Source organism: Paralichthys olivaceus, chromosome 1 (assembly GCF_024713975.1).
Source record: "Paralichthys olivaceus isolate ysfri-2021 chromosome 1, ASM2471397v2, whole genome shotgun sequence".
Classification (NCBI taxonomy): domain Eukaryota; kingdom Metazoa; phylum Chordata; class Actinopteri; order Pleuronectiformes; family Paralichthyidae; genus Paralichthys; species Paralichthys olivaceus.
In genome coordinates this window covers 24,990,043-25,005,217 of record NC_091093.1, presented here as the reverse complement: position 1 = coordinate 25,005,217, position 15,175 = coordinate 24,990,043, and the positions used below count along the sequence as shown (strand labels likewise).

The 15,175-nt window shown below is 43.0% G+C and overlaps 1 protein-coding gene across 2 annotated transcripts; it reads left to right on the top strand.

Moving 5' to 3' along the window:
• The first annotated feature begins 8 nt into the window (after nucleotides 1–8).
• On the top strand, nucleotides 9–15,073 carry LOC109637247 (NAD(P) transhydrogenase, mitochondrial-like). Of its 2 annotated transcripts, none has more exons than XM_069529296.1 (22): nucleotides 9–54; nucleotides 2,266–2,706; nucleotides 3,465–3,694; nucleotides 3,785–3,984; nucleotides 4,071–4,158; nucleotides 4,248–4,336; nucleotides 4,464–4,651; nucleotides 5,116–5,249; nucleotides 5,329–5,520; nucleotides 6,054–6,204; nucleotides 7,273–7,434; nucleotides 7,514–7,624; nucleotides 7,731–7,876; nucleotides 8,085–8,280; nucleotides 9,597–9,830; nucleotides 10,332–10,492; nucleotides 10,810–10,989; nucleotides 11,078–11,237; nucleotides 12,833–12,914; nucleotides 14,041–14,159; nucleotides 14,516–14,631; nucleotides 14,732–15,073. In XM_069529296.1, the coding sequence occupies exons 2-22, from the start codon at nucleotides 2,577–2,579 to the stop codon at nucleotides 14,876–14,878; spliced, it is 3,216 nt and encodes a 1,071-aa protein (XP_069385397.1). In that variant the 5' UTR covers nucleotides 9–54; nucleotides 2,266–2,576; the 3' UTR covers nucleotides 14,879–15,073. The 2 variants fall into 2 exon arrangements, with proteins under 2 accessions (XP_069385397.1, XP_069385396.1); XM_069529295.1 differs by having other exon boundaries at nucleotides 31–314.
• Nucleotides 15,074–15,175: the final 102 nt, after the last annotated feature.

The window sequence follows — 15,175 nt, the reverse complement described above, 5'->3', positions numbered from 1 at the left end:
GACAGGAAGTGATGTCATTCCAACAGCGGACGTTGTTCTGCCGTTTTCCTCCGCGTGAGTTAGAAACAAACACATTTATCAAATTATACAAACTTTATTTATTAGAAATGTGTTTTTTTTAAAGTCAACCGACAATCGGTGCTTTACGTTCTGTTTCATTTATTTTTATTGAGCCAATATAAAGTCAACAGGGATTTATTAAAGTTAATTATTTGATGTGCTAATTTAGATAATGCAAATATTTTAAGCACTATAAACGATGTGAATATAAGCTGTAGAAGTAACTAACAGCTGATCTCAGACACTAACATGAGGTGAGTCCAGCACAGTTTGATCTTCTTCTGTATGTTTGTCTGGGAAGATGATTTCAGGAAGGTGCAGGAAATAGAAAGATTTGAACTGTTTGTTATTTTCTTGTTTTTCTCTGGATTCGTTATTGAGGTCGAATATCATTCAGACTTTTTCTTCTCTCACGACTTTATATTGTTATTCTGTGTGTTTACAGACCGAAATGTTTGTTAATTCAACATGAAATGTTTATTTGTGGTTGAAGTTGGTTCAACATTAAATTAAAGTTTCTACAGAGTCACAATTTCCATGTGGAAAAAGAGCCACTGAATCACTAAGGGCCATGTTGTGATGGAGTGGGCCGACAGCCGACTATCACTCCTAAGTGAGGATTGAACACCCACTGTGATGCATTCAACTTCTCTGGATTTAGACTCATTTTTATGAAATGAGGAAGTAAATGAGGAAGGGATTCATTTGATTTGTTTTGTTCACAGACACATAACATTAAATTCAATGCAACCACTGCAAGTGTATTACCCACCTAATGATTGAGCTACACAACAGAGGTTGGCAGGTGCTGGACTCTGATTGGACGGCTTCTTTCAGTCAAGTCTGGCTGCACTGAGCAGCAGAGACTGATAAACATGTTAATCCAGCCTGTAATTTGCAGGTTGGTTTCTTTAAGCAGCTCTTGCAGGGAGTTTATCAAGAGTGCTCAAGTCACAAGATCTGCTATTTATATATAAACAGCGGAGCAGTAATATCGAAGGTGCAGAAGGTTGTTTGTCTTTCTGTGTGTGTGTGTGTGTGTGTGTGTGTGTGTGTGTGTGTGTGTGTGTGTGTGTGTGTGTGTGTGTGTGTGTGTAGTCTCTGCCGCATGTAGCTGCAAACAGATGAGGGGATTGTGGGTAGGAGGTGACTGCTGAGAGTTGTAGTCTGTTCTGTCTGGCAGTCTGAGATTATTGACACAAGTAATCAGTGTTTCGGTGTATGAAGGGATTAGAGGTACAGCATGAAGTGTTGACTGGGGGGTGCAGTGAGAATGAATGGGAATAAACAGACACTACATTTTCAGAAACAACTATTTTGTGTCAGAAATCAAACCAAGCAGAGTAGAACAAGTTTCCACAGTCATAATTGTTTTCTGCCTCTGCCAAGGAGGTTATCTGTTCCCTTCTATCCCTTTGGTTGATGTTTGGAAGCAAGATTACACGAAACCTACAGGACCGATTACCCAGAAACTTTGTGGAAGGATTCCTTAGAACATATTATCACTAAAATAAAGACAAAAGCACTAAATTCTCAAGTCAAAAATGATCAATGTGGCTTTCATTTGCATCACAGTGTGGTTACACCACTATGAGTTGTGCCAGAGACCTGTGGATGTTCTAGATTTTAGGTAGTAAGTAGATTAAGTTGATTAAGATGTGTATCCCTAAAACTTTTTTTAACGGATTGGAACCATTAGAGATCCAAACTTCTTTATGCAATTACCTCCACCCAGGAAATGATGTCCTAAGAGGCATTTGTTTGTTTGTTAGTTAAATTGTTTATTGGTTAGTTAGTTTGTTAGGGTTAGTGTTTGAATCCAGGAATTTGTAGTTTTTTTTAAATTTCCTTTTTCTTTCTACCATTGTGAGTATTTTTAAACATTTTTGTGGATTTTTCAGAGAAAAATTCAATATCTTTATGAAGAAAATCTATTTTTGAATTTGGAGCAGAATCTGGATCCAGTCATTTTAAATGTGGTTTCATACGGAGACTGTTGGGCCTTGGCAGACGTGCGCACTCTGAGTGTCTTTCTAGTTCTGGAATGAAAACATGTTTTTATTTTGCTCAAACCACATTTTCTCTCTTCAGTGTGCTCATGTCAGACGATGCCTGTGTCTGAGTCCTGATCGCTTTAGTCCCTTAAAAATTTTCTTTGACTTATCTGTTTCCTCGCCTGCTTCTCTCTGCTCCTGCCCACAACAGGACCAGACTTGGCACAGTTCCCCTCTGTGCCGTCACAGATCCAGATCTCGCGAAACAAGCCCGGAGTCTGTAATCAACCCTGGGCCCTGCGTGTGTCGTGTCCTGTGGAGCTGAAATGTCACTCTGTCGTCTCTAGGCCTCGCAGCTCAGACAGCCTGAGTGTGTGACTCTGGGGCTCAGGACCTGTTCAGAAAGAGGGGGGATTATAATGTTCTTCGCTATTTAACAGCAGATGAAGAAATAGTGTCATTTATTACCCGCATCTGCTTGTTCTTTTTCGTATTAAGGAGCCAGAGGGACGCTCGGTGGCCATGTCGACCCTCCTGCGCTGCATCTCCAGCTCTTCTGTCACTTTGCTCCAGCGGGGGGTCCGTCAGAAGATTCCTGGAAGGAGGCAATTCAGGACTTTCCCTGTGTTATGGGACCACAAGGCCTCCAGAGGTAGGAAATGTACAGATCTCCTCCTTACATTTAGTTTTTCTCACAGAGGACAAGTTGGGTCTGTGTGCTGTCTTTGGTCTGTGTTTCCTCGGAGTGCGAGTTGAGGAATGGGAGCGTTAAGAGTTCACTCAAGGACACGCTCCTTCTGGCTTGAAGAGTGGAAAACTCCACAGATCGTGAACTTGTTTGCAGCACGCTACTAAAGATGTTCCCAAAATAGGGAACAGTGGTGCGGGCCATGTGGTAACTTTGTGCTGCTAACATGTGAGAACATGTGAGAGGTCAGTTAAAGGTGACATATAAAACTTTCACTACAGTCTGGCTGATTCCGCTCACAGACATGTGTTTATGGAGTCTGTGCCATTTGCAGGGTACTTGGCTTTTAAGTGTATGTGAATCTTAGCAAGTTACGGAGTTTGGATTTGAAAGTGTGTCTGTGTGGATGTGTAGGCCGCTGTGAGAGTGTGTGTGTGTGTATGTGCTGTCTGGCACAGGGCCAATCACCTGCTAATAATGTCACCACATTGGGGAGGTCATCACACCGTGTATGGAGAGAAATGTGTAACCTGACACGCAGCCACACAACTTCAGCTCCACACACACACTCTCCTGCGTTGTTGAACAAAAAGTCAAAGATACTTAAATTTGCAATTTTTTTTAGTGATATTTACATTGACAGATTGTTTTGTTTTTAAAATCAGTTCCTGGTCTCTTTATGTACCGAGGACTCAACTCCCAGCTGCTTTGTGTGTGTCCAGGTGTGCTCTACAAGGACGTGGTGGTAGGCGTTCCTAAGGAGACCTTACAGAATGAGCGACGCGTGGCGTTGTCGCCTGCTGGGGTGCAGGCGTTGGTCAAACAGGGCTTCAAGGTGCAGGTGGAGAGTGGAGCTGGAGAGGAATCCAAGTTCTCCGACCAACAGTATAAAGAGGCTGGAGCCACCATCACTGACGTCAACGGAGCCTTAAGCTCAGACCTGGTCCTCAAGGTTAGCACAGATCCGAGAGCATAGATTACTTGAGTCTGGATGTTAACTGAATTTCCATTAATTCTTTTGAACATCCCTTTCCTGCTGAAGGTCCGAGCCCCCAGTCTGAGCGAGGTGGACCTCCTAAGGCCCAAGAGCACCTTGGTGAGCTTCATCTATCCAGCGCAGAACTCAGAGCTGATGGCAAAGCTGTCGGAGCGACAGAGCACCGTGCTGGCCATGGACCAGGTGCCCAGAGTCACCATCGCACAGGGCTACGACGCACTCAGCTCCATGGCAAACATCGCAGGGTGATTAACATGTAGATTTATGTTTTTGAAGCTGTTCAGGAATTTGTAGTCACAGAAAACATGAGTCGTTTCTTTTTGCTTTGTAGGTACAAAGCTGTGGTTCTGGCTGCCAACAACTTTGGCCGGTTCTTTACTGGTCAGATCACAGCTGCAGGAAAAGTGCCTCCGGCTAAGGTAACAACCGAGAAGTTAAAATTAAAATATGTAACCGTGGACTGTGTCAGTCTCCCACAATAATAAACATGAATGTTTCTGCTGTACAGGTCCTGGTCATCGGAGGTGGAGTGGCTGGTTTAGCTGCAGCAGGTGCAGCCAAGTCGATGGGAGCCATAGTGAGAGGATTTGACACCAGGTACAAGATGAAGGGGAATAAAAAAAATCAGCAGACTATTACATGAAGGCTGTGATGATGAGGATGATGATGATGATGATGATGATGATGATGATGATGATAACCTGAGCGTGTCCTCCTGTGTCAGGCCGGCAGCCCTGGAACAGTTCAAGTCATTTGGGGCGGAGCCTTTAGAGGTAGACATCAAAGAGTCTGGAGATGGGGTCGGAGGTTACGCCAAAGAGATGTCCAAAGAGTTCATTGATGCAGAGATGGCTCTTTTTGCTAAGCAGTGTAAAGAGGTTGACATTGTCATCAGCACAGCACTGATTCCAGGTCAGTAGCACCGGCTCTTTCTCCTTCTCTTTTATTTATTGGCCTCGGCTGAATTTATTAATTTATGTATTGACTTTTGTATTATCACGCCGTTTTAAAGAAAGTAAGAAAAATTCTGGATGTGCACCAGCATTTTATGGGTTCTTCCTTGGGTCATGCTCTTCCCCTCCAGGAAATCTCCTGGAAATCATTTGAGTTTTTGCGTGATCCTGCGAACTAATAAACATATGAAAACACAACCTCCTTGGCAGAGGTACAAATGGTAAATGTTGGAACTTTACTGATGTGAACTGAATACTGATGTTGCCTCACATCTGTTGATGATGAGCAGGAAATCGATTGGGAGCATTTTAGCCGTAACAACTTGATAAAGCATGTTTTGGTTTTTTTTGTGGCTAGAAATTGTCGAGAAGATATTTGATTCATGTCATCTGTCTGTTTTATCCCCCTCACTTCTAACGCAGGGAAACGAGCTCCCATCCTGATCAAGAAGGAGTTTGTTGAGTCGATGAAAGACGGCTCCGTGGTGGTGGACTTGGCTGCGGAGGCGGGGGGCAACATCGAGACCACGGTGCCTGGTGAGCTGTATGTCCACAAGGTGAGGAAAGAAAACAAACTGGCGTTCTGTGTTATTCACCTGAAACCGACTAATGGTTAACCTTTCTTTTGATGAGCAGGGAGTGACACACATTGGTTTCACAGACCTGCCCAGTCGCATGGCCTCGCAGGCCAGCACTCTGTACTCAAACAACGTACTGAAGCTGCTGAAGGCCATCAGCCCCGACAAGGAATACTTCCACTATGAGCCCACAGACGAGTTTGACTATGGAACAATTGACCATGTCATCCGCGGGACGCTCGTTATGAAGGTGGGTTTTTTAAATTTGTTTTAGCCGTCTGCTGGCAGCCTCCATCTCCGCTGGCGTCCCTCACTCTCAGCTTGAGTTATCGGATCCTGTCATGCTATGATCCGGCGCCAAATAACTACTAAAAACCAGATCCCAGCTGGGAATAGCTCATGTTGGATTCCAGCAAGAATGTTATGAACGTTTCAAAATATACTTGTCCAGGAATTTTGACTCTGACACACTGTTTATGGCAGAGAGAGCATGCAACCTCAACAGGACATATCGGTTTACCCCTCATCAAACTAAGCATTATTCAGGCTCCTTAAAAGAGAATTTATCTTTGGAAACCTCCACTAACTGGTTGCGTGATTGCTGTTTGTTCAGTGTAATCTCCTGTGTTGTCCGTGCGAGTGCTCCCGCCATCCAGGCGAGATCACCCACAACGCAAGACTCCAGTCGAGTCTTGATGTGTGTTTCTCACGCAAAACTCTGCGGACATGGTCTGTGTTCTCACACTGGTCGTCTCGTGTGTGTGTGTTTTCTGGTCTATCCAGGAAGGCAAGAACATGTTCCCATCCCCGCTGCCCAAAACAGTCCCCCCAGCACCAATAAAACAAAAATCTGTCATCGAGTTGGAGGCTGAGAAAGCGGCAACAATTTCCCCCTTCAACCGCACCATGACCTCGGCTGGCGTCTACACTGCAGGTCAGACACGAACACGCAGTTCAATCAAAAGAACACTCAGACTTCCAGACGTGTGGCAGAATTTCAAGCACTACAAATTATTTTTTAATGAGGGATTTGAAAGATACTTTTCAAATTTCTTTGCAAAATAATTTATTTTGTTTGGCTTAAATTTTTCAAGCCCTAATTCTCTCATAATTTCTTCTTATTCTGATGTTATATTTTGGTTGTGCAATATATAAAGGAGTTCCAAATAGAGCTGGTACAATTGGTTGATTTATTCAAATTTTGAGAGCTTTTAAGTTGTAAATATCTGCTGCTTTTCCTTTGTCGTACATCATCGTGAACTGAGTATATTTGGTTTTGAATTTCCAACTCCTCCGGCTTGGAAGTTTCATCATTGAGATTTTTTTCCCTTTATTTTTTCAGATGTTTTATTGAGCAAGTGATTGATAGAAAAAATCATCAGGGGACTGATAATAAAAAATGGGTTTTGCCTTTTTGCTAAAATTATCTCTTTGTTGCTGAGATCACTGTATCTTAACTGGACTTTTAAATGTAGACACACTCGGAAAATAATTTTCTGATCTTTAAAGTTTCAGAAAAACAAAGAATCATTACACTTGCGTCACTGTTATAAAATGTAATAATTAGAAGTGCGTGGTTTTAATGTTAAATTGTTCTATTGCCTCAGTGGTAAATTAGGAGAGGAAAACGTTTGAAACTACACATTATTTAGCTGTAGAAAGTTGCTCTGACCTGCACCATAGTCCCCTTGAATTCAAACAAGCTGTGCCAAATTTTAAAAACTCATAAATATCATTTCCCTAAATATGTCTGATTCTTTTTGCAAAAAGGTGACATTTTTTAAAAGTGCTGTGTCTTGCAATGTGAAAGAAAAATCCTGAAAAGATAAAATGACTTCCTCCCTGACCCATACGGCATCTATCCACAAAAATTTAGTGAAAATCCGAACAGTTGTTTTCGTGTTATCTTGCTAACGAACAATCACAAACAAACGGGACATGGGTGAAAATAACACTGACGTATTAAAGGGCGACAACACGGCTCTGCTCTGCCTCTCTCTAGGTCTCTCCACCTGTCTGGCTCTGGGCATCATATCCCCCAACGCAGCTTTCACTCAGATGGTCACAACCTTCGGCTTAGCGGGCATTGTGGGATACCACACTGTGTGGGGTGTGACCCCCGCTCTGCACTCCCCCCTCATGTCTGTCACCAATGCCATCTCAGGTCAGGAGCCAACATAAAGTGGTCACGGACAAGTGAGATGTTTCTGAGATGTTTAATGTTTGCTCTCTCTGTGTGTCAGGTCTGACGGCAGTAGGTGGTCTGGTGCTGATGGGCGGAGGACTCACCCCCTCCTCATTGCCCGAGGGTCTCGCTCTGGCTGCTGCCTTTGTATCTTCCATCAACATTGCTGGTCTGATATCCAACACAAACAGAACAACAGAAAACAAGATTCATCCTTTATCCATTCAACCCCTTAAATATGGTGTGTGTGTGTGTGTGTGTGTGCGCGCGCGCAGGTGGTTTTCTGATCACCCAGAGGATGTTGGACATGTTCAAGCGTCCCACGGACCCTCCTGAGTACAACTACCTGTATGTCCTGCCTGGAGCTGCATTTGTGGGCGGATATGGAGCTTCGGTGGCAGCTGGATACAGCATTGAGCAGGTGACAGTACACAGATCATCATTCCACTTACACATGATACCCAAAAAACTTTAAAGACTAAATATCTGTCAGTGAGTTAATGGATTCGTTGACCAATTATTTCAGCTTTTATTGCCACCACTCAATATTCTTTTTTTCCGTTTGTGTATTACTTGATAATCATTCACACAAATAAGTTCAACTCATGCTTTTGGGGGTTTTACTTTAGATGATGTACCTGGGCTCAGGCATGTGTTGTGTCGGGGCGCTGGCCGGCCTCTCTGCTCAGGGCACCAGTCGCCTGGGCAACACCCTGGGCATGATTGGAGTGGCAGGGGGCATCGCTGCCACGCTCGGGGCCCTCAAACCTTCGCCAGAGCTGCTGTCTCAGATGTCTCTGGCCATGGCCACTGGAGGAACCCTTGGTCGGTAACTTCCTGCTTGTGGAGGATCTACAGTTGAGATGCACATGATACCCTGTGCTCTTTTCAAACACTTGATAAACTCTACTTAAGTACACTTTCCATCTATCTTAACTTAAGTAGATTATTTTCAGGCACTTTTCACTTTTACTTGATTACAAATATCAGCAAATATCTTTTACATTACAATCAACTACATCCGTTAATCAGAGCAAAGTGTGACTGCAGAATCACTGGTGATGAGACTCTGCCATTAATTAATATGAACAATGCAGTTTTCAGTTGCATCAGTGGTTTATGTAACAAAGTACATTTACTTTGTTTATGTATTTAAGTAAGTTTTTCATGTATCTGTGCTCAGCTACATCTATCATTAAATATCTTTACTTTCCACTCCACTATATCTACTGGATTTGCAGAGGCCACCTCCGTTGATTCATATGAACTATAAAGTATCATCTGCAGCATTATTTATTAATCTGTATTATTCTTGTATTAACATAATATACAGTGGGCACAGTTAAAGATGTGGTCGACCATGACATTAGGGAATAGGCTACACTGTGTTAGCGCTTTCATTTTAGACACTAAGTATATTTACAAGCATGAACTTTTACTTTAAGTAGAAAAGTTAATGTTTTACTGTGACTTTTACTTGAGCACATTTTTGTCTATTTAATTGTATTTTAACTTGAGTAAAAGTTCCTCCACCACTGCGCACCAACAAGGTTTCTCTGGCTGCCAGTCTCCATTTAAAAAGAAATAAAAAATAATAAAGCTCTGGCGCAGCTCTTTTCAACTCCAACAGTTTACTTAACTTTGCATGCGACTCCTACGGTCCTGCACTTTTTTTTCCTTTTTGCTAATTCATTACAGAGCATCAATCATCCTGTCCAGACTCAGAGACGAGTGGATGTCGTCATCGTGTCTGAATGTCGTACTTGTTAATAGTAATTTAAGAAAGCAGGATGATAAATGATGTTATCATCAGCACACATGCAGAGCAGGGGGGTTTACTCGGTGTTAAATTAGTGTCTCTGTGTTTTCGAGAAAACACACTTAAGTACTTGACTCATGTTCAATCAGATCGGCTTTGAAGACCAGGCTCTGTAACTGAAAACAGGTGTTTGCCTCTTTAGGCATTTTTTCTAACTTTTTACTTCATAATGTTTTTTTTTAAACTTAAACCCAGCCAGTGTGCATGATAAGTTTAGTGTCTGGTGGTTGACTTTGCCAAACATAGTAACTCACTGAGAAATTTGTCCTATTTATTTATTTTTTAATTTCCTCTTTTGGACTGATCTTCTTCTCGACTGCAGGTCTGACCATCGCCAAGCGTATTGAAATCTCCGACCTGCCGCAGCTCGTGGCGGCCTTCCACAGCCTCGTGGGGCTGGCAGCCGTTCTCACCTGCGTCGCCGAGTTCATGATCGAGTTCCCCCACCTGGACACTCACCCAGCCGCTGGCGTTCTTAAAACCGTGGCGTATCTTGGCACCTACATCGGAGGCGTCACCTTCAGCGGTTCACTGGTGGCCTATGGCAAACTTCAAGGTACTCGGTTTCATCTTATTATTCGTAGCATCTGCAGGACAGTATGTGTATTGTGCATTTCCTGTGATTTAAAGTCAGAAGACTCTTTCCTTTTCCAATCTCATCGTTGCTCACTAATATCTGTCTAAACACACTGAGCTGGACGTCCTCTGGCACTGATTGTCTCTTTCATCTAGTTAAAGCCAAAGATCCTCTCGTAAATCCAGACCAAGACTCACCAATTTATATCACAATGTGAATGATCAAAAGGATCACATGTGAAGCTTTCCGGTAATTTGCTCATGGGCAGGGCAGTGGCTGGCAGTGGCTGCTAGGCTGTGGTTGATGGAGGGCTGCTGTTTGATTTGTGGATTGGTCAGAATCTCAGAGGCCTCCACAGAGAAGAGTCCGGGTTCAAAGACACACGTGCCGTCTCGTCACATTATTTCCCTTCAGCTGAACCAAAGTGTGGCTCGTCATTTTTTAACGAAAATGTGAGTTGAAAATGTTTTTTCCTTGCAGGCATGCTGGACTCCGCCCCCCTGATGCTGCCAGGACGACACATGTTGAACGCCGGCCTGATGGCGGCGTCGGTCGGAGGCATGGTGCCTTTCATGCTCAGCACCAGCTATGGTACAGGGATGGGGTGTCTGATGGGAGTGTCGGGGCTTTCCACTGTTATGGTAAGTTTTTCAGGAACACGAGGAAATGGGGGCCCCAGGCAAAAGGAACCTGGGGGCCCTATGTTGAACCAAACCATAATCAATCATTCTTGGGGGGGCCGAGGAAATTTCCTGCCTTGCCGACCTTGTTGCGATTCCTCTGCATGTATATTTATAAAGATAAAATAATTTATCATAGCAGATCTTTCAGAGCTTTCTTGAATATCGTTTTTTTTCTCTCTGTGGAAACAAAGTTGGTTTTAATAAAAGTTTAACTTGAATTCTTTTGCCAACTGCAACTTGTTTTCACCTGTGCGGCCTCCCATCACTTCCAACAGGGTGTAACTCTGACAGCAGCCATCGGGGGTGCTGACATGCCCGTGGTCATCACCGTGCTGAACAGCTACTCTGGCTGGGCTCTGTGCGCTGAAGGTTTCTTACTGGAAAACAACCTCATGACGATCGTAGGAGCTCTGATCGGCTCCTCCGGTGCCATCCTCTCCTACATTATGTGTGTGGTGAGTAGACGAACACATCTGTCCACATGTGCACGACACACTCAGCACATTTCCCTCAGTGTGAGTTCTTCTCCTCTTCTCTCCTGAGGCTATGAACCGCTCCCTGCCCAATGTGATCCTGGGCGGGTACGGCACCACGTCCACAGCCGGCGGTAAACCCATGGAGATTGTTGGCACTCACACTGAGGTCAACGTGGACCAGACCATTGACATAATCAAAGAGGCCAACAGCATCATCATCACACCAGGTACATGCAACTCATGAACACAGTGAACACTGATGAGACACTGACAGAAGTTTAATTCAACATTTATTTTGTCCCTGATTTTTTAATCAGCACAAAACCAGTCAGGCTCGAATTTAAACTCTAATTTTGTGTTGACCTGATTCAACAGACAACTTGATCAACAGCATTCATTAAAAACCTTTGTGAGAAACACTGTAGTCAATGTGTTCACTGCATGAGGAATTTGGTTAATACTCTTCCAATATTAACCATCCAAAAGGTCATCTACTTCTGTTTGCTATTTAATTCCATTGGAGATTTGGGTGATTTTTTTCAACCATGCGTTCAAACAAGCTTCTTCCGCAGCAGGAAGTAGAGAAGCTCCTGAAAGCATCTGGAGTCTTTTGAAGAGGCAGGTGAAAAAGAGAAAGCTTTTTAATATCAGATTTCCTCATCACTGGACGGGGTGGATCGTCCTCTGCACTCCAGCTGCAGCTATTCAACATGTCAGGATCAATAACGTCAACGCTCTCTCCCATCTGATTAACCCCATCTGACAAAAAACGTCGAGTCTGACCGTGCTGCCAAACTGCAGATCAACAGTGTTTGTGCAGCAGCTCTGGAGAAGCTGCCCGTTTTTGCAAAACGTTCAGAAGTGGTCAGAATCTTGGACTGACTGATTGGACTGCAATTAATTAAAGCTGGAAAACTGAGGCACGGTGAACACAAGAGGGAGCAGTTTATCCACAAATGCTCCCACAGCCACCCGGGGTCTCGAGAAACAAATGCAGTGAATAAAGTGAGAGTCAGTGCATGTTAGCAACCAGTTGATGGGATTGATTTTTGAGTGTGAGATGATGACCACACAGTGATTTATTAGACAGAAAAAGCCCGGCTCGTCTGAGTGCTTGCAGAGCGGCCGGAGCAACAGGAACCACTCTCGAATAACTTGGATACTTGCTGTTGTTTTGCAATGGCTGCAAACCAACGCAGGGACAGCTGTGTGGTCCAACATGCTGCTTTGATTAGAGAAACAGTGAAAAGTCATAGGAGCTATTGAGTCCAGACTCACGACTTCTCCATGCGCCGTCAACAACAAAGCACGGCAGTGAGGAAACAGAAGGCTCCAGTTGTCTGGGGAATTAGAAGATGCAGGTTACGGTCGACTCGCTTTAAAAAACCCGATTTGGGTAATGCTGAACTCTGCAAGGTACCTGACCACCAGGGTTAAACAGGGGTCACACACACACAGAGGAAGGAGCTCTTTGCACGCAGGGGACCCACATGAACACGCCACACATGCAAAAGTTTCCGTCTGTGAAATGCCTCTCCGATCAATGAACCACTGTGATTTAATAGAGAGAGGAGACTTGTGGTGAATGAGGGGGACAAAGAAAGAAGAACTGGATCGCTGTGCTTCCACTGAAGAAAGAACAATAACCGCGTTAAATACTGAGAACACAAAATCCACAATATGAAAGTGGATAATGGGATAAAACAAAAAAACAAGGAGGGCTTACAGAACCTCTAGACACTTGTAAAATAAAGTGGATTCTATCCTAAGATTAAGAATGCAACTTTTGTGTTTGTGTAATTGTTTGTTCTCGTGTACTCAGGTTGGGGTCTGTGTGCAGCCAAAGCTCAGTACCCGATTGCGGACATGGTGAAAATGCTGAAGGAGCAGGGAAAGAGCGTCAGGTGAGTCTCTGCGCTCATGTCCTAAACCAATGAGATTACTGCTGCTTCTCTGGCATCAGCTGGGGTCAAACCGAGAGTCAACCGTCAGGGATTTTTATTTTTAGAAGCCAAGTTTAAATTAGAAGTTCTAAAAAAAAAACACATGGTGATTTGTGGGAAGTATTTTGTCTCCTCTTAGGCGAGTGGAAAATGGCAAAGTACATTTTAAAGAGAGTATTAAAAGACAGAAGTCTATTTTTTACTACTGCATTCAAGTACAATCTCAGATGAGTATTGTAATTTGTTTTGCTTTTTTTTGCTTCTGTGCCACGACTTATCCGTAGAAATGCTTTAATCCACTTCTTTACATAAAAACAGTATTCAGTCGATTTCAGATTTGATGTGATTTTAAACACAATGATGCAAGAATATTGTTCAAACTATTCAAAAGCGAATTCAGTAGTTAATAGCAGATTCACCTCCAACAGGAAACGTGTGAAAACTCATTCATTTATCAGTGATAATAATCATCAAGTCATATGATACATAATAAACCAGACTGGCACTCAGAGAACACACTGAGGCCCAACTGTCATCTTCAGTAAGTTTTAGCTGTGAATCCTGAACTACGTCAAAACAAACAGAGCTCCTCATAATATGTCAGTCAGTCCCGATAAACCTTAATTCAATTTCCTAGATTCTAGATTTTTATTTGGATCTGCACGTTTGATTTTTTTCATCAAGATCCATGAATTATTCTGAGAATTCACGAAAAAATGTTGCAAAACTCCGAAATTCTCACTTTGTTAAAGAAAGTGAAAAGAAAATTCATTTATTTGCCCTTTGATCCAAACCTCCACCAAACTTAAACAGATTCTTCTCTGACCTCATCTTCCTACTAAGTTTCCTGGTAACTGTCTGTCCTACTGAATAAATAAACAAATGCTTCAACACCTTCATTCCTGATGCTTTTTTTCCCTCATAACTTTGCTACTGCTTCTCAAGTCAAATATCTGCTTGTTACAACAGATCAGTTTATTTTTGAAAGAGAGGCGTATTTTTATATTTTGGGCATCTTGATCAGGGAGTTTTGTGTTTTGAATTAAAATGTTGATGAAGGGCAGTATTTCGTGTCCATCTCCGACAGGTTTGGTATCCACCCAGTTGCCGGCCGTATGCCCGGCCAGCTGAACGTCCTCCTGGCCGAGGCCGGAGTTCCCTATGATGTGGTCCTGGAGATGGATGAGATCAATGAAGATTTCCCTGGTAAACTTGTTTTTAAAAAATATTTACTGCTATTATCTAAATCTTTTCACTTTGGCAGGGAGGAGTTGGATAATATTACTAGAACAATTATATCTAATAATTGCAACCCTCTTTCATCTACACTTGCAGCAGCCTTGAGTTGTGTCTTGGTATTTAGACGTGCCATGTTATCTGGGCAACAGTCTTGTTTTCTTAGCAACCAGGCATGCAGTCTGAGACATATGGTTCTGTTTATGACAAAGGGAGATAAGTGTGGTGCCGGAGAACCCAGAAACATTAGCAAGGACAATTTGGCTTGCGGTCAGCGCTTTCATCTGTTTTAAGTAAATATATCTGTACATTTCTGTGGCCCACAGAAACAGACTTGACACTGGTCATTGGAGCCAACGACACGGTGAATTCTGCTGCACAAGAAGACCCCAACTCTATCATTGCCGGCATGCCCGTCCTGGAGGTGTGGAAGTCCAAACAGGTTTGTTTGTTTCTCGTAAATGACGTCGAGATATAACAATTTTTTGTTGGTGTGGTGCAAAAGATAACACACACACACGTCTTGCCTAATTTCTTTTCAGGTGGTTGTGATGAAGCGTACATTGGGCGTGGGCTACGCTGCCGTAGATAACCCCATTTTCTACAAGCCCAACACATCCATGTTGCTGGGAGATGCCAAGAAGACCTGTGACAGCCTGCAAGCCAAGATCAGAGAGGCCTTCTACTAAGTAACGCCCTCTATACTATCATGTACAGTAGTTCTCAAACACAGGCAGGTTGACAGATACTACAGGATTTCAGATCAATATTTTTCCAGAGAATAGATTTACTGGGTCTGCAACATAAGTAACTGTAACTGCAGATGATTTTTTCAAACCAAGGGATATGAAACTGCTGATTTGTAAATAAAATATTTAAACATATCTAAGTCCATTTTGTCTTGTGCATTATTATATTTAAAATTCTAAGTATATGGAGCATCCTATGAACTGTAATTACGCATGTTTCCGACACAAATCATTCAC